At 37.7% G+C, this 22,417-nt stretch overlaps 2 protein-coding genes across 2 annotated transcripts; one reads left to right on the forward strand and one right to left on the reverse strand.

Annotated features, from left to right (window-relative positions):
* The first annotated feature begins 1,048 nt into the window (after nt 1-1,048).
* Nucleotides 1,049-3,769, forward strand: LOC126817106 (cell death abnormality protein 1-like). Its single transcript, XM_050543918.2, has 2 exons — nt 1,049-2,140; nt 3,528-3,769. Exons 1-2 carry the CDS (start codon nt 1,189-1,191, stop codon nt 3,767-3,769), a joined length of 1,194 nt encoding a protein of 397 aa, XP_050399875.2. The 5' UTR covers nt 1,049-1,188.
* A 3,859-nt stretch (nt 3,770-7,628) lies between these two features.
* On the reverse strand, nt 7,629-8,892 carry LOC126818111 (fucolectin-6-like; the record flags this gene model as incomplete). Its single annotated transcript, XM_050545320.2, has 2 exons — nt 7,629-7,889; nt 8,799-8,892. Coding segments are annotated over 2 exons (222 nt in total), but the record flags the coding sequence as incomplete, so codon positions are not given.
* Between the last annotated feature and the right edge of the window lie 13,525 nt (nt 8,893-22,417).

Raw genomic sequence — 22,417 nt, forward strand, 5'->3', positions numbered from 1 at the left:
CTACGGTTGTTACGATAGTAAATAAACATATTAAATGGGATTGTGTTTCAATAAGTTCAAACTCTTAACCATCCGATGGGCTATGCCAAATGAAAGGCCTGTACTAGGTAGATTTAGCTATAAAGAAATGTCGCTACACTAAACAGTTACCAACCCATAATAACACTCTATTTTGACCCAATTCAAATGTACAACATGTAGTTAGCTCGTTTAAGTTATATAGAGAGTTCTATAACGATACGAATACCCCTACTTTAAGCTAACGCATTGAAAGTTTTGTAACTCGGCTTAAAGTTACATTAAATCTGCCTATTGCAGATCTGTTTTGTTTTTGTTTTTTGGGGGGTTTTGGGGGGTTTTTTGGCATCAAAAGTAATTTGAATGACATTTTCAAAATATTTGTTTGTCGTTATCTATTTTTGAGCTATTATAGAAAGAACCTCCAGCTCTTTAACTAATAGATGCATAATGTATCTTTAAGTAACCGTTTATACGTTGGAGAATACTTTCTACTTCTATACTCTAATTATGGTAGAGTAGAATTATATATTTCCAAGCTCTTTATTTCCATATATATGTCCAGAGAGGACTATGTTCGGTAACAACACTTTTCAGTCAAAACTGGTCATTTTTCAAACAGTGATCAGAAGTGTTTCGAACAAAATCGCTATTTTCATAAAAAAATTTGGGAATGCTTAGATTAATTTAAGATGTATTTTCCTCTTCAAAATTGCAAACAGTGACACATAAAAATACAATAAAATTACATGTTACTAACATTTAGTAAAATATAAAACAGGATACTGCAGTGTATCAAATACAGCACAATAACATTATATGGATATTTAATTAAATGTAATACCACATACCACAGAACAATAAATCATTGTTCAAATGACATATTTCATCTATATTACAGATCTAGCACAATGTAATTCTGGTTACTACAGTACATCAAGTTCTACATGTCAGCCATGTAATACATGTTATAATAATACATGTGATCCTACAATTGGTGTTTGTACGGGGGATTGTAAAACAGGTTTTTATGGTACAAAATGTCAACAGAACTGTAGTAATGGTTGTTTAAACAATCAATGTTCTAAATCTAATGGTAGATGTAATGAATGTAAACCTGATACCGTTGGCCCATACTGCAACCTAACATGTGGTGCAGAATGTCAACCAATGCCAGACCAGAATACGACCACTTGTGATAGAACTGGTAGATGTAATAATTGTCATATAGGAAGATATGGTGATGGATGTGATATGAACTGTAGTACAGGATGTGATGCTGGGTGTAATAGGCGTACTGGTAGATGTACTAATAATTGTATTATGGGACGGTATGGTAATGGGTGTGATAACAACTGTAGCATAGGATGTGATGCTGGGTGTAATAGGCGTACTGGTAGATGTACTAATTGTATTATGGGACGATATGGTAATGGATGTGATATGAACTGTAGTATAGGATGTGATGCTGGATGTGATAGGGGTACTGGTAGATGTACTAATTGTATTTTGGGACGGTATGGTAATGGGTGTGGTAACAACTGTAGTACAGGATGTGATGGTGGATGTGATAGGGATACTGGTAGATGTACTAATTGTATTATGGGACGATATGGTAATGGATGTGATATGAACTGTAGTAAAGGATGTGATAGTGTATGTGATAGGGGTACAGGTAGATGTACTAATTGTATTATGGGACAATTTGGTGATGGGTGTGATCTGAACTGTAGTGCAGGATGTGACGGCGGATGTGATAGGAGTACTGGTAGATGTACTAACTGTCGTATAGGAAGATATGGTTATAGATGTGAAATGAACTGTAGTACAGGATGTGATGGTGGATGTGATAGAAATGATGGTAAATGTACGTCGTGTATTGAGGGCACAACTGGAGACAGATGTGATATCAACTGTAATAATAATTGTACTATTTGCAATCAGAATAATGCCAACTCTTGTACTGAATGTATAGATGGAAGATGGGGACCATCATGTAATAAACTATGTAATACTAACTGTAAACAAGTAGAAGGTACAACTGTTGGTAAATGTGATCAGATGACAGGAAATTGTATAAATGGATGTGTACCTGGTAAAATAGGATCAAACTGTACAACAGGTAAGTTTATATATATTCTACTTTTATTTGAAAATAATTGAGTTGAATTTGTTTAAACATAAATGACAAAATTTCTCGAACTCATTAGCTCTTCGTCAACCTATGTTTTTGGTAATACAGTAAATAATGATTGTAGCTCTTAGAAGGATTATATATTCAGATGACAGGATATGGTAATGAAAGGTGATTGTATAAATGTATATGGTAATAATAGGAAATTGTATAAAGATGTTTATATATTAAAATATTACCTGAATCGTATACATGGATATGGTATTCAGATGACATAATATGGTAATGATAGGTGATTGCATAAAGGTATATGGTAATGATAGGAAATTGTATAAATATATATGGTAATGATAGGAAATTGTATAAATATATATGGTAATGAAAGGAATTTGTATAAGAGATATTTACATATTAAAATATTACCTGAATTGTATACATGGATATGATCTGACTGGTTACAATACTAGTAGGCATTGTATCCCTAGTTTATTTACCATTATGTTACCGATTTAAGTTATAGTTGAACTTGTGCTTTATTAAACAGAAATTAAGCTGGCACCTGTTATTTTAATAATACTGCATTCGCCATATGCATAAAAACGTGAGAAGTCTCTGCGAAATCTCCACGTTGATAACATATAAGTACATAGTGTATTAAAATTCATATCGCATCCATTATCACATCGTGTATTACAATCCATATCACATCCATTACCATATTTCCCTATAATACAGTTATTACATCTACCAGTATCCCTTTCACATTCACCATCACATCCTGTACTACAGTTCATATCACATCTATTACCTTATCGTTCCATAATACAGTTAGAACATCTACCAGTATCCCTATCACACCCACCATCACATCCATGTTATGTGTATCATCTGCTGTGAGATCTAATGTATCATACATATTTCTCGTATTGTCTTCTGTATTAAACAACTGGTTTTCATATACTACATTACGTGTATTAGTGGGAATATTTTGATATCCAGTGGTTAATATTTCAAAAGAATTGTCATTTGGAGACTGACTTTCATTTGCTTGACATTCAGTAATAACTTCCCGCTATATTCTGTTGTTGGTGTTTATGTGGTCCACACAGTAAAATAATTTTGCAGAGTTTAGCCTGTGTTCACTACTTCTTGGTCAAAATTAATCTAAAACTGCGTACTTAATTTATTTTGTGTATATTATAATGGACGAATATTTGTATAGAGCGAAAATGAAAAATGTCGACACCTGGTTATACATTGGCAAACCAAGCTTCATGAAAATCGAATGATCAAAAGTAGTCTTCAGTGCGTAACTAATAACACAAATGGTTGATGGTAGCAAAATATATTATGAATATTTGTCTTGTATTAACAGATTGTGAAGCAGGTCGTTACGGTGACAACTGTGACAGTAAATGTGGTAACTGTGCTAATAAAAGACCATGTGATATAATTACTGGTGGTTGTGGACTCGTTGGTTGTGAAGATGGCTTTCAAGGTCTAGTCTGTAAGGGTAAGTTACATTTACACAATTTTAAAGAAAACATTATTTGTATACTGTACAGTTTTTACCTACGATTGATAATCTCGGTATATGATTACAACACGGCCAGCTGAAATACATGTAGACTGGAATTTTACTGTCATTCATTGGAATCTAAGAATACAATTATTATGTCTGTCTAAAAACGAAATATTTTTTTTCCGATAAAAAAATAGTATATTTTAAGATAAGGAAATAATATATTTCTATAATCCGAGGACCGGGGGCCGGGGGTTCTTATGGTCCAACACGTGCGCGTGAAATCATTGAATCAAGTGGCGTGGTTTCGATTCCCCGCTTGAACGTGACGAGGAGTATGGTCATCTGTCCAACATCGTGGGTTTTCTCCGGTTTCCTCTCACTGCTAAAGAGCCCTGCGCGTAAAATAAAATTGAACCATATGTTAGTCCGGAAATGACCTAGTAAGTGTCGTGCGCACGTTAAACTCTCTCTCTCTCTCTCTCTCTCTCTCTCGTTTTTATATTGCGAAATAACTTAATGGTGCAATCATTAATATAGGATTACCTGTTTTTACCTGTCTGCTAAAGTACATCATTAAATCCTGTTGCAATATCATTATTATTTAACAGACCGTTTGCCTTGCTGTGCATGTACAGCGGTAAGTCCTGTTGTAAGTGGCGTCATTGGTGCTCTGTGTGGTATACTAGGCTCGGTAGCGGTCTTCCTGTCATATCATTTCTACACGAAAAGGTAACATTTACTAATTACAAGTTGTTTTAAAATACACACAGCGAGTATATATCCTAATCTACCTTGCATTGCACTGTGTTATAAATCAATCAATGGTGGAATGAAAGAATCGAGTAGCCTTGTCAAGTAGACTTTAACCTGTTGTATATGCTTAAATTTTAATGAGGTCACATATTGCCGTCATCAATGTGTGTCGGTCGGAACGTTGCTCACAATTTTGGTTAGCTAGCTGAACAGAGGCTACAATAATATATTGATTTAAAGGCTTTCCACAGAATGGTGTTCCTTTGTTGTGCAAACTTCGTAGGTTGCAGCCTATAGTTTATTGTTAGATATCAGTTATCTTATAAAATGATTGGAATATATTTCAGGCGTCAATCGAATAACCCAAAGGACGACACTGTTCCTGATTATGTTTACAGTAATACAGATTTAAACCCGACTTGTTCTACAACAGATGATACATTAACCACTGTATATCAGAATATTCCAACTAATACACGTGATGTAGAATATGAAAACCAGTCGTATAATACAGAAGATAATACGAGAAATACCTATGATACATTAGATCACCAATCAGATCGTACCCCAAATACATATACATCTGTATAGTTTCTGACAAAATCAAATAGATCTAATCATGTATATTGTATATAAACATATACATCATATATAACGAAACATTTTATTAATATTTTATGCATTTAAAATTATTTTTGATTCCCATTTACCCCCTGAACGATGTAGTCGTTTCTCTCATAGACATATGAGGTGTCTAAACCATACACCAGACGAGGCTCTCCGGTAAGGAATTAGAATATCAGTAATATTGGCACTCGATCTCAACAACAACAACCCGAGTGTGACGGTATTTAAGTATCAATTAGATTCAATTGTTTATAAATTTTATTATTAATAATTAACTATAATTTAACCGTAAGCCTGTGATAAATTGGTCCATACTTTACAATAATGGTTCCTGTCTTATATATCGGTAGGTCTTATCTGATAGTTGTAGGATTCGTGTGAGAAATTCGAGTGCCAGATAATGTGCGCTACAAAGAAATTCATCGAAACAGGAATACCCCCTTGAGGTAATAGAAACTGGAATAGATAAGATTTTGGCAATTGATATTCAAACATCAAGACAGTTCGGGTAATATCATTAACATTTTCGCTACCCATAGCCCAGACATTCCAACTTCTTTAAAACAATGCACGAGAACGGGACAATCATGGCATTAAACGACCACCTCACAACGAAATTTGACAATGTCCAATGTATTAAATCACAAAGACAGCCACCCAAACTATTCTCAATGTATTAAATCACAAAGACAGCCACCCAAACTATTCTCAATGTATTAAATCACAAAGACAGCCACCCAAACTATGCTCAATGTATTAAATCACAAAGACAGCCACCCAAACTATGTTCAATGTATTAAATCACAAAGACAGCCACCCAAACTATGTCCAATGTATTAAATCACAAAGACAGCCACCTTATCTGAAACGTTTCCAATAATCAGTTAGGTGTATACTATGTAACAAGATCCATCAATTAACTCTATGCACATTATGTAATACCATTTCATGTCACTATGCAAATAAGTTCCTATATGAATATCATAACAATTAAGGTGTTTTTTCAACACTCTCTTTAAGCTCTTTGATGTCCAGAGACATATCTTATGGCTTCACCCATCATCTATGTTTTATGTTTTCATTAATTCCTCTTTACCCTTTATCCGCTGTTGTTACTATACTATGTGCTATCATAATTAATCTTAGCATACTTAATTTGATAACCCAATCAAGCTAGGGTTTCATGATTGTTAACTTATGGTTTCTCTTATCATTGTTCAATGTACGTATATATAACACTGTCTTCCTCATTTGTAAAATGTATGCTTGATAACGACCAGTGAATTCTTGTCGAAACGTCGTGTGTATATAATATAGTGATTGTTATCCATAGAACTGTGTTGTGTTATATTATGTTCAATCGCTAAATGCCATTCAAAGATTATACTCTTTGTCTTTATTTAATGGAGACAACGCTTCAATATATAAAATAAAAAAAAATAACGGACAGTTGTCTCCAAATGCACGGATTGTTAACAGAGTTATTCCCCTTGTCACTAAACTTCGTAAAATCACTCGATGATAAAAAAAAAACCTAATCGTATAACGATACAATAAGTGGAAATTTAAGGAACAGTTTCAGAAAATGTATTGGTTTTGTTTAGAACTACCTGTAATCAGGAAAATATCTATCAAAATTTCGTGGCCATTCAAACCTTCTAACAACTTTAAAGATTAGCCCGTTTAACATGAAGATATCCGTTATTACATCACAACATACAATTGTTGACTGGACTTTCCATAGATATGGTTGTTCATTGTTAGATTACATTTAGCTCTAGAGACATAACGTATGTTCACACGAGCCACGGATAATTCAATATCGTTTTGGGGTTTTTTTTGTGTGTGTGGGGGGGGGGGGGGGCTGGTCGAATGCGAAATTGACTAAAATCATATAGTCGATCATTTTCTTGAGTTGCTTAACTTTTGTTAGATTGTTTTTCCATTTTGGGTGAAGATTGTATCACCACCAACTCCGGATTCTACTGCGCAGTGGGGGCTTACGGCTAGCCCGCGGATCCATTTACTCAATCTGATATGTGTGTTAATGATTTGTGGTGTCTGTATATGGCGTCCTGTCCGTAGGTTTGTCCTGTGTATTTGTTTGTATGAGGTGCGGTCTCTGTGTACCAACAGATTATAAACAGGAGTATTATGTGAATTTGGGGGGTTGGATGGCTGAATGGTTAGCGTGCGTGCGCGCGCTGTATCATAACGTCTGTCATTGAGTCGACTGGCGTTGTTTCGAATCCGCGGTTGTACGTGACAAGGAGTAGGGTCGCCTGTCCAACCTCGTGGGTTTTCTCCGGGTCCTCCGGTTTCCTCCCACTGATAAAGACCCCTATGCGCAAGCGAATTATTGAAATAAAATTAAACCATGTTAGTCCCGAAATGACCTAGTTTGTGTCGAGTGGACGTTAAACCCCATTTGTCTCTCTCTCTCTCTCTCTCTCTCTCTCTCTCTCTCTATTATGTGAATATAAAATCGAGGTGTTAGCCACTTGCTCATTTGTTCAGATAATTTTATTTGAATTTCATCTTATTCGTTCATGTATTGAAATCGGGGTCGCAATTATTTACTCTCTGCCGTAAAATATTGAATGTTTGGTGGCAATATTTAGGTTCCACTATATCTTGGCTGTAACAGTAAATGTTTGTTTATATTAGCCAAGTTCCATTGTGTTCTGACTGTAACAGTTAATATTCACTGGCTTATACCCGTCACCTCCACTTCACACATAGTCAGATATTCTGTTGGTTTGGATATCCTGATAAACCTGCCCACTGTTTTCTCATCACATTCAAATGTTCTCACGGTACACCCAAACACTCCTGGTATAAATATACATAGTTTAGAAGTTGGATTACCAACAGATGGATCTGTATCATACACCGTTACAGTCACATTAGAAAACCGTTCACCAACAACTGAAATAAATACAAAAACAACTCCAGATTAAAGGGGTTCGTTTTATCTTTTACGAGAAGAGCCCTTTCTTTCAATCGCAAAGATAGGTTTAAATTTGCTCTAACAATGACATGCACGCCTTGGGATAATAATACTAACACTAACTATAATATGGTTATTTTTAAAGCACGTAAATAGTTTAGTTAGGCGAATGCCAACTGCCTACGTACCAAACTTAGGCTGTTTGTCTACAGTTAGCTCCGCTTGACAACAGCCACTAAGCTAGTTGCCCGATATTTTAAGTCCTAAATCGACGATTTTAGTCAAAAATAAGAAGTATAGTTCGAGAATTTTGTGACGCATTTATTCTGCTTCCGTGCAATAAAATTGAAAAAAGTTTATATAGTCTTTGTGTATATGACAGATGGGAAACGGAGTAGAACCGCATGACAAAACACTATACTAATTTTGGGATATGGTGGCCATTTACGGCAGAGATCCTGGATCCACCGATGTCTTCCCACTGGTAAAGGCCTTATTGAAATAATATTGAAGCATAGGTCAGTACGGAATGACCTACATTGCGTCGAATGGAAGTTCCCACACACCCCTCTCTCTGTGTCTTGGTCTCTCTCGCTCGCCTTGCGTCGTCTCGGCATCCACGACTGGTAAACATATTAATGCAGTTTAAAAGCACACTGTAATTAAACATATCCCAAATGCTAAATGGAGTTAACATCGTGGTTACATTTGATTCCACCATGACAAATATGCATAATTTATTTTATCTAACTGCAAGTGGGAGAGATCTGAATGTTACTAAGGTGACTTACTTAGTTTATCATCATATCTGTTAGATATAGTTATACTTGTGATGTCATACATCCATTCTAGATCAACTTGCCACCATGGATTGAAGTCACCGGAATTAGAGCATTGACAACTCGTTGACGAAATAAGGTTTCCATCTTTGTTTCCGTCAACGGCCTCACTAGATTGTTCTAGGACTGCATTATGTGTTGAGCTCTGATAGGTTGGTTTTCCGAAAGCAATGTTACCACCCCCTGCAAAATAATTTGAACCAACGTCTTACTCACTGAGTCACAGGGTCCCCCTAGAATCGCTCAAAACCTTTCGGCGAGAAAAGTAGTAACTCCGCAAATAAAATGTTGCGCCTTTTGAATTTTCTAAAGCGTTCTTCCTAAGTGCTAGCCGGACAATGTCAGCTACCAAAACCAGTAAATGAAATGAAATGGTGTTTAACGTCCGGACAGCGGCACTACGACCTACTTGCAGTTGACATTTCGTTCCATCCGAACGACTATACAATGTCCCTTGTCGGGCCAAAAAACCAGTACAGAATTGTTGACGAATCCCGTAACAGACCGGGGAAAAGAGATGACCACAATAATGGTGAAATGTTTTTAAAATATCTGATCTTACCTGGCAATGTCTTACATTCATAATGTTGATTACATGTGTTAATCGCTCCATTCACTAAAATAAAGTTGAAGTATGGACAATGAGAACAAAGCACATATTTGTCACTTGCTTCATTGACCAAAATAATGCAGCGACTTAATAAGCGAGGCCAAATATACCCCGCAAGTGAATAATTTTTCAACAATTCAGATTAGATTTCAAGACATTAACCACACATTATAAACCCCAACATCTAAAATCGTGGTCTAATAGGTGTACACTCATAACAGAAAGAGTCTAGACTACTTACCAGGTATACCGTATATTTCCACTCCACAAAGAGTTAAGAAATTTGACTTTTGGATAGAAAGCTTCACAAATCTACCATAGACGCCATCGTTACACCTGATGATATTTTTCCTGTATTGTAATCAACCACCGAGGCACAACAATTGGATTCTGAAGAGTTGTTTACCGTTGGATCAGAATCGTAGACTTCGTAATTAACGTCGTGGAGGCGTTCAGCTGGAAAGAAACAAATGCTGTTTAATAGCCGAAAGCGTTGTGGTGCACCAACATTGTATCTGTGTACACATTGGCGTGCACGTAAAAGATCCCTTAAACACGGGAATTTGATTTACGAGTAGGCTATAGTGCCGCTATCCGGGCAAAAGGTTCCCCAAAGCACATGACGCATGCTTGCCATCATTAACTCAGTCGCTGCATAACAGTAGGATGTTAAATCTCATTTTATTTGATTTCATAGCAGTCAGAGAACACAAACATTGTAGACATTCACCTGGATAACATGCACTACCTAATCAGCCTTTAAACATCCAGACGTTTAGCCACCCAACCCCGCACCTTTACCTGGAACATGGAATACAGGTCGAGTGCATAAGTTAGTTTGAACATCTGTTCATACCATCAAACCCCAGTACGAAATATCTGTTTCAGGGAAGAGCGCGAGTAAAAATCCTCTGAGTCTGGTTTTATGAGGGTACCGGATTATATTCCACTCCCAGGCGCTGCAAATCTTTTAAAAAATAAAACTGACTCTATATGGTGTTTTGTAGATCCAGATTGCTCTAATATATGCACAAATTTAAATTAAAACTTAAAAATAACAAAAGAGTCAGCAACTAGCTCAGAATATCAAGTCTTTAGGGACCCCGAGCATACCTGTGGGTTTTATGAGGGTACCATACTCACAGTCTCCTTCTCAGTCAAGCCATGACCCCGAGCTTACCATACTAACAGCCTCCTTCTCAGTCCAACCGAGACCCCGAGCTCACCATACTCGCAGGTTCCTTCTCAGTCCAGCCGTGACCCCGAGCTTCCCATACTCACAGGTTCCTTGTCAGTCCACCCGATACCCCCGAGCTTACCATACTCACAAGCTCCTTGTCAGTCCACTCGATACCCCTAGCTTACCATACTCACAAGCTCCTTGTCAGTCCACCCGATACCCCCGAGCCTTCCATACTTACAGGCTCCTTGTCAGTCCACCCGATACCCCGAGCTTACCATACTCACAAGCTACTTGTCAGTCAACCCGATACCCCCGAGCTTACCATACTCACAAGCTCCTTGTCAGTCCACCTGATACCCCCGAGCTTACCATACTCAACGGATCCTTCATAGTCCAGCCGAGACCCCGAGCGTACAATACTCGCAGGTTCCTTTTCAATCCAGCCGTGCAAATATCTATACTTACGATACAAATCGTCATTGTACACCAATATCAAACGAATTAGAAATGTTTCCATCAAATCAACAAGGAACCAGGGTTGATAATCTTCTTTCTGTGTTTGAAAACAGGTACTCGGATCGTTATCTAGAGCTGCATGGATTGGTTGTAGACTACCAACAGAGCTTGTTGATGACGGTTTTAGACTGGCAAGATTACTGGCATCTGTAAATAATAATGAATTTAGCTTAAAGTCCCGATGCGCCATTTTAAGCAATATTATAAAGCTAAAACGGTAAATCGTTTTGATCTTTGGGGTATATTCTTGCGATCTGAAAGTCAGGGGCAGCTTTGGATATACACGGGGGAATTTGGTGTTATTCTTCTGAAACTTGTTCTTTAAACCTGTAACGGGTTATTCTTCCAGGGTAGTTTTTTCCATGTAAGAAAACATGATATAAGGCCAACTGGAATTCTGTGATATTCTCATTTTACGTACATGTAAACATAAACGGTTTATAAGCAAGACAAAGTCCTCAACTTCGGTTATGCAGGGGAAGAAAGACTTCAGAAAAAATCCCTCGACAGAAAAACCTCGTGTTATTTTCCTCAGGTTTTCTTTCCTCAGTATAACCTCAGCTTCGTGCTTAATCCTGTAGATCAGTCAATTTAGAATTTTATCTCTAACAATTGCAAGACAACATTTTAAAGCATATTTGTGTTTATTTTGGTTTACTTTATGACATAACGAAAGTTTTCTAGATTTCGCATACCGGAAAGCTGTAAAATCTAAGATGTACAAGAAAATCCGAAACTGTTGATTTAATAGTAAGCGCAGGGGGTGGGGGTGGGGGCGGGTGGCAGCACCATACATAATTTACATAAAAAAATTCTACGGACATAAAACAATATGCAGAAATCACAAACAAACGAACATATCAAATTAAGTGACTGGAACCGTTGTTTAGCCGTACGCGTCCACTGCGCTGTACAGCTCCGGGCCTGTAGTGACACAGCCTTCACTCAAATTTGAAAACAATCAGGAATATAAAATGACCTAGTTTTTGTCGAATGGACGTTAAATCCCATTTCTCGATCAGTTAATGAAGAGCGACACCATGCGTTTTACAAATCATAGATGGCAGCACGCTTCATTCTGTGTAAAGCAAATTGGTAAATAATTTCTTTCACGTCTATTTGCTAGTCAGGTTTCACTCGACATCAGGTTATGGGGAATGGGAATCCACCCAAAAAATGTATATACTAGTTATGTCACTATGTGATGAAATAGGGCAGAGTTAAGAATACTGACAAATTTAGGTTCACGGTCACATGTTTTGGGGTAGGTCGATCATACCATAAAAATGGTATAAGAAATTAATATAAAGTCGAATTTGTGTCTTCAGTCGCAGGTTGTGAGGGTAGGGGTATCCCCGAAAATGGAATAAGGGTATAAAATCAAGGAGGCAGAATAAGTCCAGGAAATGTCTAAAATCAGGCGATACGTTTCAAGTCAGTAGCTTGAAGCGTATATATGGTATTAGTGTCAGTGGCCTGTGGCACGAAGTAACAGTATATTGTCGCATACATAATATATTATGTCAACGCTTGGGCGATATAATATATTATGTCAACGCTTGGAACTAGGATGGAGGTGACTAGGCATGAACTTGCAACGATAGATTTAATTGGCGCTTTGATAACCAATGAATGCTTTGGAGACATATTTTGGCGGTATTTTCCATCAAGGAATCGGTAAGTTTCGATTGTTTTTTTCTTTTCTGTTTTTTCTCTCTTTTCTGTGTCCTAACCCTAACCCTAACCCTAATCCGAAAGAAAAGTGCCCTTTTTTGAAATTCTGACATCACAGGTGCCCTTTTTCTGATAAGGATGCCCTCTTTTATTTACAGGGACACTTTCTATTGTTAAGGGGGTGGACCGGTCCCCATGGTCCAACCCCTGGATCCGCTCTGATGACGCGTACATTCCACTGAGTCTACAGGTCTAATATGCTAACACGCTTGGAGCGTCAACACAATATATTATGTCGCCCAAGCGTTGACATAATATATTATGTATGCGACAATATACTGTTACTTCGTGCCACAAGCCACTGACACTAATACCATATATACGCTTCAAGCTACTGACTTGAAACGTGCAGGGTGCTAAAATACATGTTTTGTGTTTGCAAACAAAGGCAGGAACAATTAATCATAAAACCAGTAAACTCTGTACAGTGTTCTGTACATTTATTCACATGTCCATATAGGGGACCACCAAAGCCCGATGTTACCCCGGCGTCACATCGACCAGAGTTTTCAAAGAAAGATAAATTCACTAATGCCAACCATTTATATGTGTTCTACTGGTTAAATCAATCCCAAATATCAAGCAGATGTTGTTAATGCTTAACTGAAGGTTATGTTGTGGACCAATTCTAATGATTAACTTTCAGCCTTTAGAAATCCGTGTGGCCTGTCATATTCGAAAAGGGGCCATAACTCTTGTCAGTCTATCATGATAACTTTTGTTGGCCTTACTAGGGTGACAGTAGTGTCACTTTGGGCTTTTGTGGTATAATAATTGAATTTATGTTTTTTTAACCCATCCACCCACCACCCTAAAATTCATGTAACGTATATGTCAAACGGGGCCTAAGAGGGTTAAATATATATCTTCAAATGAAATAATTAATAAATATTGACCCAGATGGTCCAAAGAATGGAGTTTCGTGTATTTCTCTTCTAATTGACTGTGTTTGTCTGAAGTTGTACCTTTTAAATGAAAATGACTTAAAAAATCCCGACAGTTACCGTCAAAGTTTCCATATATATGTATTCAACTAAATCACCACATATGGAAATTCGATTTTAGAAACCACAGTACAAGCGTCAAATAAACAATTTAATAACTTACCTGTAACATCTACAGATGAAAGTTTCCATGTTACAGTGTAAGCGTCAAATAAAACAATGTTATACCTTACCTGTAATCACCAAGAAAACTTTCATTCCAGGGTCGGGATTACTTCCCAGTTCTTCAACATTTCTGGTATAAAGATGACATTCTTTTCTTTCTCGATGAAAGGCAAAAGCTACACAATGGGGTTCAAATTTACAAGTCCCCGCACACCTAATTTTTGAATCTTTCGAAATCATTTTAAGTGCCGAGTGTGGTAGCACGTTTTCAAAAACAATCTTAAATTCCCGCCAATAATCGGGACATAAACAATTTAAATTGTTCATCTGGTATCCAACAATAAAAACTACCAGAAGAATCCGAAGTTCTGAAAACATTTTGGTAAATTTTGGTAAACGAAACGTCGCCCCAGGACTTGATCAACTAGTGTCCATACATGCTCTAGAACCTACGAATATCACTGTTAAATATATACAGTCTATTTATGAATACCGCAGAAGAGTTTCACTGAGCTGGGAATATATCATAGATGGGTTTCACTGCTATGCTTTATTATTGGTTAACGTGAATACCATTGAACCTACGGCAATTACTGTCAATTATATAAAATCTTTTATATCGACTGTTGTGACTACCACTGAAAGATTTGGGTTGAATACCATTGAAGAATGTGGGTTGAATACCATTCAAGGGTTTACTCTTTTCTTGGTTGCTTGGAACTTAACCGGATATTGTTTTTATTTACAGCTAGCGAGATAATAGGTGATTTTAACCAAGATTCAGAAGGATGGTAATCGCACCCAGAGGCATCTGAACAAATTTATTTTTTCGGAATCTCAAAACCCTTATGGAGATAATCCCATCTAGAAGCATCTGAAGAAAAACAAATTCCCTTTTCAAAAATTCGAAAAACTTTATACATGTAATTGATATTTAAGAGAAACGCTGCGGGTGACTTTCACAAATTAACAAAAGCTTCAGTTGATTAATTACTCCCGACATGACAACCAACACAAAAGCTAAAAGGGAAAACTTTATACATGTAATTGATATTTAAGAGAAACGTTGCAGGCGACTTTCACAAATTTACAAAAGCTTCAGTTGATTAGTTACTCCCGACATGACAACCAACACAAAAGCTAAAAGGGGAAATGATATCGAACACCACGTCGCTAGAAGATTTTGATTGCCTCCTTTAGAACACAATACCACACTTTATCTGGGGGAATATGTAATGAATGAGCCCATGGTGTAATTTTAAACAAATCTTTTTTTTTATTCTATGATTAAGGATTGACTGTTTGGTTTTTTTTATATATACTATTCAAAAAAAGTAGGGGATATTTGATTTTGGGGGCATAATACTAAAATATGCAAATGACTACGAAAAAAGTCACTATAGAACCTAACAGAAGAAACATTTCCAGTTACATGTGACGCCCAAACGCACCAATAGCTACCGCATGGAATGCAGGTGATGCTTGGGATCATCATGGGGGTCCAACCCAAGATTTGCACGACTCTGACTTTGAATGTTACAGTCATTGTGGCATTGAATTCCAGGGTGGAAACATCAGTTTAATTGTTTTAGTGACCAGAAAACAAATTTTGATATGCGTCGGCTTACCCAAAATGAAAGGTTACGTGCCCTTGGCATGCTACAGATCGGCACAACACAGGCGGTTGTGGCGCGGACGATGAATGTTTCTCAGTCTGTCATAAGCAGGCTATGGTCCAGATACCGTGATACACAATCTGTACAGGACAGACCACGCTCAGGTCGACCAAGGGCGACAACTCAAGCCCAGGATCGATTTATCCGTACCTTGGTCTTGAGAAATCGTGTCATCACAGTAAATCAGATCAGCGCTCGTCTTCAAACAGACACTGGTGTGAGAGTGAGTGGCCAGACGATTCGGAATCGACTGCATAGGGGTCACCTTCGCGCCCGACGTCCTCGCGTGATCCCTTGTTTGAGAGATCATCACATTCAGGCAAGACGTCGTTGGTGTAGGGATCGTCAACACTGGGATAATCGACGCTGGAGCAATGTGATGTTTTCAGATGAGTCAAGGTTCACTGTTGATTTTTTGGACAGACGTAGGAGGGTGTGGCGTCGTCGAAACGAGCGCTTCCAAGACGTTAACGTCATCAGACATGATCGATTTGGGGGTGGTTCTGTTATGGTGTGGGGAGGCATCACTGTTGCTGGAAGAACGGCTTTACATGTTGTTGCAGGGCGTGTTACAGGCCAGTACTACCGGGACAACATCTTGGCAGTCCATGTTGTGCCGTTCGCACGACGTCATGGCCGCCGTTTCATCTTCCAGGATGACAACGCAAGATCTCACAGGGCCAGGATCGTTACAGGTTACCTCCAACAACAGAACATCACCACATTACCTTGGCCAGCACTGAGTCCCGACCTCTCCCCCATCGAGCATGTCTGGGACATGCTTGGACAGAGGTTACGTCAACGTCAACAACGTCCTGCCAATGTCCAAGAACTTGCTGCTGCGTTGCAACAGGAATGGGACAATCTGGACCAAAATGACCTTAGACGTCTCATTAGGAGTATGCCACGTCGGATCAATGCTTGTTTGGCAAACAGAGGAGGATTTACCCGTTACTGACTTGGTTGTGATGCTGTGGTAACTTTGCTGTTTGACCCCGGGTATCACGTTACCCTTATAATGGTCAGTCTGTGCCTTACTTAGTCTAACGATCATTTGGAATAAATCGATGAATGTGAACTTCATTTCATTTTGTCATTTGTTTCTTCGTCAGTTTCATTAGGTGACTTTAATAACACTTAAAAATCAAATATCCCCTACTTTTTTTGAATAGTACGAACCCGTATCCAATCTCCAACACATCAAAGGGGGCCATCTAAGATCCATTAACATTTTGTCAAGTTTCAAGTCACTTTTTTGATTTCTTAACTGACGGTGGAAAATTTGATTTCGTTTATCTCCTATATAATAAAGTTCAGATGCTGCCTGAACAGATGAAGTTTTCTGGGCTTTTATTTGAATTGTGACAATGTTTGGCAAGATTATTTCAGCTTTTTGTTCCTGACGGTGAAATTAATTTTGATAATGTGAGGGTTAGCAACAATTTGATATTGTCAGGGTTTCACAATCGATGTTTCATCAAACTTTTACATCATAACGTTTAACAGGAATATTACCTATCGTAACATATTTCTGCAGTTGCCATTTCTTTCAATAGTTGACAAATTCACATGGTGTCTTTAGCTTGGATGTTTGAAAACATCGTAAACAATATGATATGATATTATCCCATTATGTCCAAGATTGATCACCAGTAATCATTACCCCAAGGGATGTCCATCAGTTATAATCTAAAACTACGATTAACTAGCATAATTAGGAGATAAGGACGTTACTGTTCGTAGGACGTTAAACCCCATTTCATTTACTTTACCATTAATAGAGACAGTTTACTGTTCCGAATTTAGAGGCAGATAAACACGTTACTGTTCGTAGGACGTTTAACCCCATTTCATTTACTTTACTTTACTGTTCCGAATTTAGAGACAGTTTATTGTCCATTTAAGTTTTTAACCATGCGTGAATCGCCAATTAGAACAAGCGGCGTATTCTTCTTGATAATTCAAGCAGGGTTAAATTGACAAAAGCCCCAAACAAATTCGAAACTTTAACGTGTTTATCGATATTTCTGGATATTAAACATAGTTGAAAATGAAACACATATAAAAGCTATAAAATATTAAGGATATACAAAAATATTAAAATAAGAAGTATGAAAAATTGGGTGTTAAGAAATTGATTAAGTACATGTATAGAGTTAAAGTACTTTAAGTAAAAATTCAAGTATAAATGAAATTATATAAAAGACATGTTAAAATTCATTTAAAAACATTGTGAAATATTGTAGAACATTAAAGGGGTTTGGTGGGTGAAAAATTGAGAGCGTGTTCTTCAAAGGTGGTGAGGTAAACTTTAGCTAACAGAGGTGATAGTGGGCTTCCCATGGGCCATCTTCTAATTTGTTTATAGACGTCGTCTCCCTATGTGAAGTGGTTGGCCGCAATACAGGTTTGAACTAGGTCTATGATGCTGTCAGTGGTAAGGCTGGTGATCAGAGGGATTGGTATTTCTTCAATACATTTGCGAAAAACTTTGATAGCGTCTTTTCTACGTACATTCTTCAAGGGGTCAATAACATCATAGTAGACGAGAGTTTCCCTGGAATGGTGATTTTTTTTATGTTGCTGCAGAATTCATTGGAGACCAAAATGTGAGAATCAGCCAGCAGTTTTGGCTATTGGCGATAGTAATTTGGATATGTGCTGTGCTGTTCTGTAGTACACCGAGTGTCTGGAGCACACAGGTAGTCTGGCTTTGGGTGTTTTTTTGTGGATTTTGATTGTGGCTCTTACATAAGGCGGGTGAGGATGAGGAGGTTTGAGTTGGTAGAAGCTGGTTTGAAATATGATTCTGTTCTTTAAGGGGTTTGAGGTGTTTCGTTTGGTAGACAGAAGTTGGGTCTCTCCTTAATCCCCTTTTGGCGTTCGTTTCTGGGGTTTTACGTCCACTTCCACCTAAGGTGATATCGTAGACAAACCTTAATCCCCTGTAGGTGGTTTGGTCTTGAATGAGGGTGTCCACCGTGTTGACGTATTCCGGGGTATCCATTATAACCGTTGCTTTTCCTGTGTCTGCAGGAACTATCATGATGACTCTGTCTTCTTTAAGTTCTTTGTGGGCTTCACGTTCAGTCTTAGTGATGTTGTTGGTTTGCTGGCTTGGAGAGTATATTGGTTATCTTGTGACCCGTCGGAATGCCAGCGATGTAATAGTCATAATTTTTGGGCTTGGTTGTGGTATAAACTTGAGTCGACGTGAAACTAGTGTGATCTGGTCATCTGTGAGGGACCGTTGACTGAGATTAATACCAGATTTGGTGATGTATTCTTCCTTGGTAGTTTTAGAAGTGGCAGGATTGGTGGGCTGTTGGTTGTTGCGTTTCGACTGGTTGAACTTATTGGTTTGGCGGCTTTTGAACAGGGTGTCTAGCTTAGCATTGGTTCATACCTGTTTGTGGCGTAAAAGCTTATATGTTTCAGGGTTCAGTATAGTAGCGAGTTAGTGACGTTGATCTTCTGTCCCTTTGAAAATACTTCATTTCTTAAATACTGAATACGTTAAGGCATTAACCACTGACAAGTTTTGCGGAAATTTTTTTAACTGCCCAGGCCCAATACCAGTCCATTACCGCGGCCAACTCGCGAAAGAAGAAATCAAGAGAGCTTCCAAATACATGTTAAATTCGTAATGGTATATTGTTTTAAAGAAATTAAGCCCTTACGATTTACAAGCGGATGGAATTGGACCTTTCACTTTCGATGGGTGACTTTTTAATTGGCGTTTTTTCTCGCGCAAAGATCATGCATGCGGATATTTACGTTCTGGTGTACAAACACGGGTTCTCTTCCACTAAGATAATAGGCCCACTCTCCATGTACGCCGGCCTAAGTCGGCCTAATGCAAATGTAATTGGACCTTTCACTTTCGATGAGCGACTTTTTCACTGGCGTTTTTTCTTGCGTAAAGATTTTGCATGTGGATGTTTACGTTCTGGCGTTTCCATACGGATTCTCTTCCACTACGTCAAACAACCGCTCCTGTTTCTGCAATTGCAGCTTGTCAATGGCAGAATTTTTGATTATAAAAAAGGCAAAGTCGGGCTTCACTTATGACGTCATTTAGAAGCCACGGTGGCTAGGTTAGCAAGACGCTGTCTAGAGCTAGCCTAGAGGCCGCAGATTCGCTCAATGTTGGCCGAGAAAGTTCATTGGGATTTTCCAGCGTAGTTTTCCCTTTTCAGTGATGCAGGACGGTGGGACTAACAAGGACAGCTGTATAGTCGTTCGGATGGGACGAAAAACCGAGGTCCTGTGTACACATTGACGTGCACGTAAGAGATTCCTTGGCAGTTGGCATTCGATATAAGAGTAGGTCGTAGCGCCGCTGTCTGGATAATATTTCCCTCATAGCACACTGCATGGCTTAAGCTTGTCTTCATTACCACATTCGGAGTAGAACAGTAGGACGTTAAACCTTGTTTCACTAGCATGGGACGCTATGCACCTGGAAAATCAAAATATCGCGCGCGAAAACGTGTATGCGAAAAAGAAGGCCCGTCAAGAAGAAAGTATCCGATAACGAAATATGTGTTCAAAACAAGATAAACTCATGAATCTTAAAAACAACATGACAAAGCAGTGTAATAGTAAGAAAACTTTGATAAAGAGAAATGTTTTCTCACTTACCTGACGTGTCCACGTCATCACCAACAAGAATCGTTCTATGACTGACATTTCGCTCTTATATTTAAAAGCAAAGCAAAGTAGAAATAAAAGTGATTATCATTGACAAACTTGAAGGACTCGACAACTAAATAGCAAAAGGTTTTTTTTTTAAATTTTAGAAGTATTTTCTCCAAAAATGTTTTAGTATTTTTGTCTACTTTTTTGAATTCCATTAGAAGATATTAGAGATTTTATTTAATGTTTCATAAATACAGACGCAGACTAACTTATTTTTTTTTTATATAAAAAGATTCATTTGACAAAAAGAGCATAATAAATAATATTATTTAGTTGAAGTATATCTGGTGGGTGTAGGGCAGGTTAAAGTCTCGGCCCAAAGTACCGGTCAACTGATGCGAATATGGTAAATTTGAATACGACGTGAACAGGAGTCCAACATCGTGGGTTTCCTCCGAGTCCTCCCGAAATGACCTAGTTTGTGTCAAATGGAAGTGAAACCCCATTTCTCTTTTTGTCTAAGAATTAATTGTTTTCAAACTGATTGATAAACTTTGTTTATCTGTAGTTCAATCATCATTGTATTTTTAATTTCAGGCGACTAATTGAATAAACAGAAATGTATATTTCATCCTTTTCTTCATTCTAGACATGTTAAACACATGTGATGTTTGCCTAAGAATTAACGTTTTCAAATAACCTCGTGACAGCTATTGTATTCATGTGTTTTTACTTTCAGTTGACGAGGGGAATAAACATGGGCGACATTGTGCATTTTTATTCTTTTCTTTTCCCCAGACCGTACACAGCTAAACAGCAAACATAATTGTCTAATTGTAAATCTTTATACTCTTATCACCATATTCTACAATGTGGTATCACACGGGGAGATGAGAGGGTCAAAAGAAAGTTTTGGGAAAATACGTCCAATGACTTGGAACTGCTGTGGTGAAAAACACCACATAATAAAATTTGGTAGAAAATATTTACAAGAATGATGGAATAAACCATTAATGCTCCAGCAAAATAAATAAATGACCCAATCTTTCCAAACACCTCAACATCTTGTCATGTCTAGTGAGACCAGAGTGTGGATTGTGGGGGGGGGGGGTACACGTACCACATGTTAATGATGTATCTTTATATAAGACTCGCGCAGTGTTGTGATATGTGACACTGTCTACCTCAGTACTTGCATCTTCTTCTTCTATTACATTTTAGTGCCCGCTTCTACCAAAGGTAATATCACAGACAAATTGTCTATTTTTTTTATTAAATTAGCGTGCGTGCAGGGGTCTTTATTCTCAGAGGAAATCGGAGTACCCGTAAGTTGAGAAAGCACCCTATCTCAATGCCACATACGCTCACCCATGACTGGAAGCCAGAGGTGGCCGGCACGCGTGACATTCTAGACCACTAGGTCATCCCAACCCCGTGTAGCATGTATAATTGTAATGCAAATGACTTTATCATAGAAATACTGATATAAATATACTTGTGTCGGGGTTTAAAAATAGAACTATATGTAAAGGTTGCTGAAAAGACCTGCAACTAGCAGATTTAGCTCTTGCAAAATGTATGTTTAACTAGATTAGAATGGTTCGCCATTTAAAAATTTAATTTAAAAATGGGAAAGCAAGGCTAAGTCTTGAATATATCAGTGCCATATAGTTACCAGACATTCACACATCATTGTCAAAACTACAAACAGTTATGACTTGGCTCAGAATGAATTAATTTGGATGAAATTTTCAATATTTTCATTTTACATTATCTATTTTTGAGCTAGTATAGCAAGAATGGTTAGCTCTTTATCTATATTTTACATAATGTATATTTAAGTTTTATTCATAAGATATGACTTTTTTTGTTAATTGTTGTGTTAAACTACATATTAATCACTAAAAAATACCAACTTTTTTTGCACATGCGACACGCAATAGCGCCATACACGTAGGAGTGGTTCATTGTCAAATTTGACACTTTAAGGAAGGGTTGATGAAAACTGCCTGCGTACTGGTTTATCTATCCATGTTTGATTTCCTATCGGTTCTTGCATAAGATTTACTGTTTAGCGTATTTTTGCATTAGTGTGTTACGTT

This window comes from Patella vulgata, chromosome 4 (assembly GCF_932274485.2).
Source record: "Patella vulgata chromosome 4, xgPatVulg1.2, whole genome shotgun sequence".
In the NCBI taxonomy this organism is placed as follows: domain Eukaryota; kingdom Metazoa; phylum Mollusca; class Gastropoda; family Patellidae; genus Patella; species Patella vulgata.

What these genes read in the sequence shown, in the direction of transcription:
- LOC126817106 (XM_050543918.2), top strand. Translation starts at nt 1,189, where the DNA reads ATGCCAGACCAGAATACGACCACTTGTGATAGAACTGGTAGATGTAAT. An exon ending in AGGATCAAACTGTACAACAG is followed by an intron (nt 2,141 to 3,527) that starts GTAAGTTTATAT and finishes TTGTATTAACAG; the next exon opens with ATTGTGAAGCAGGTCGTTAC.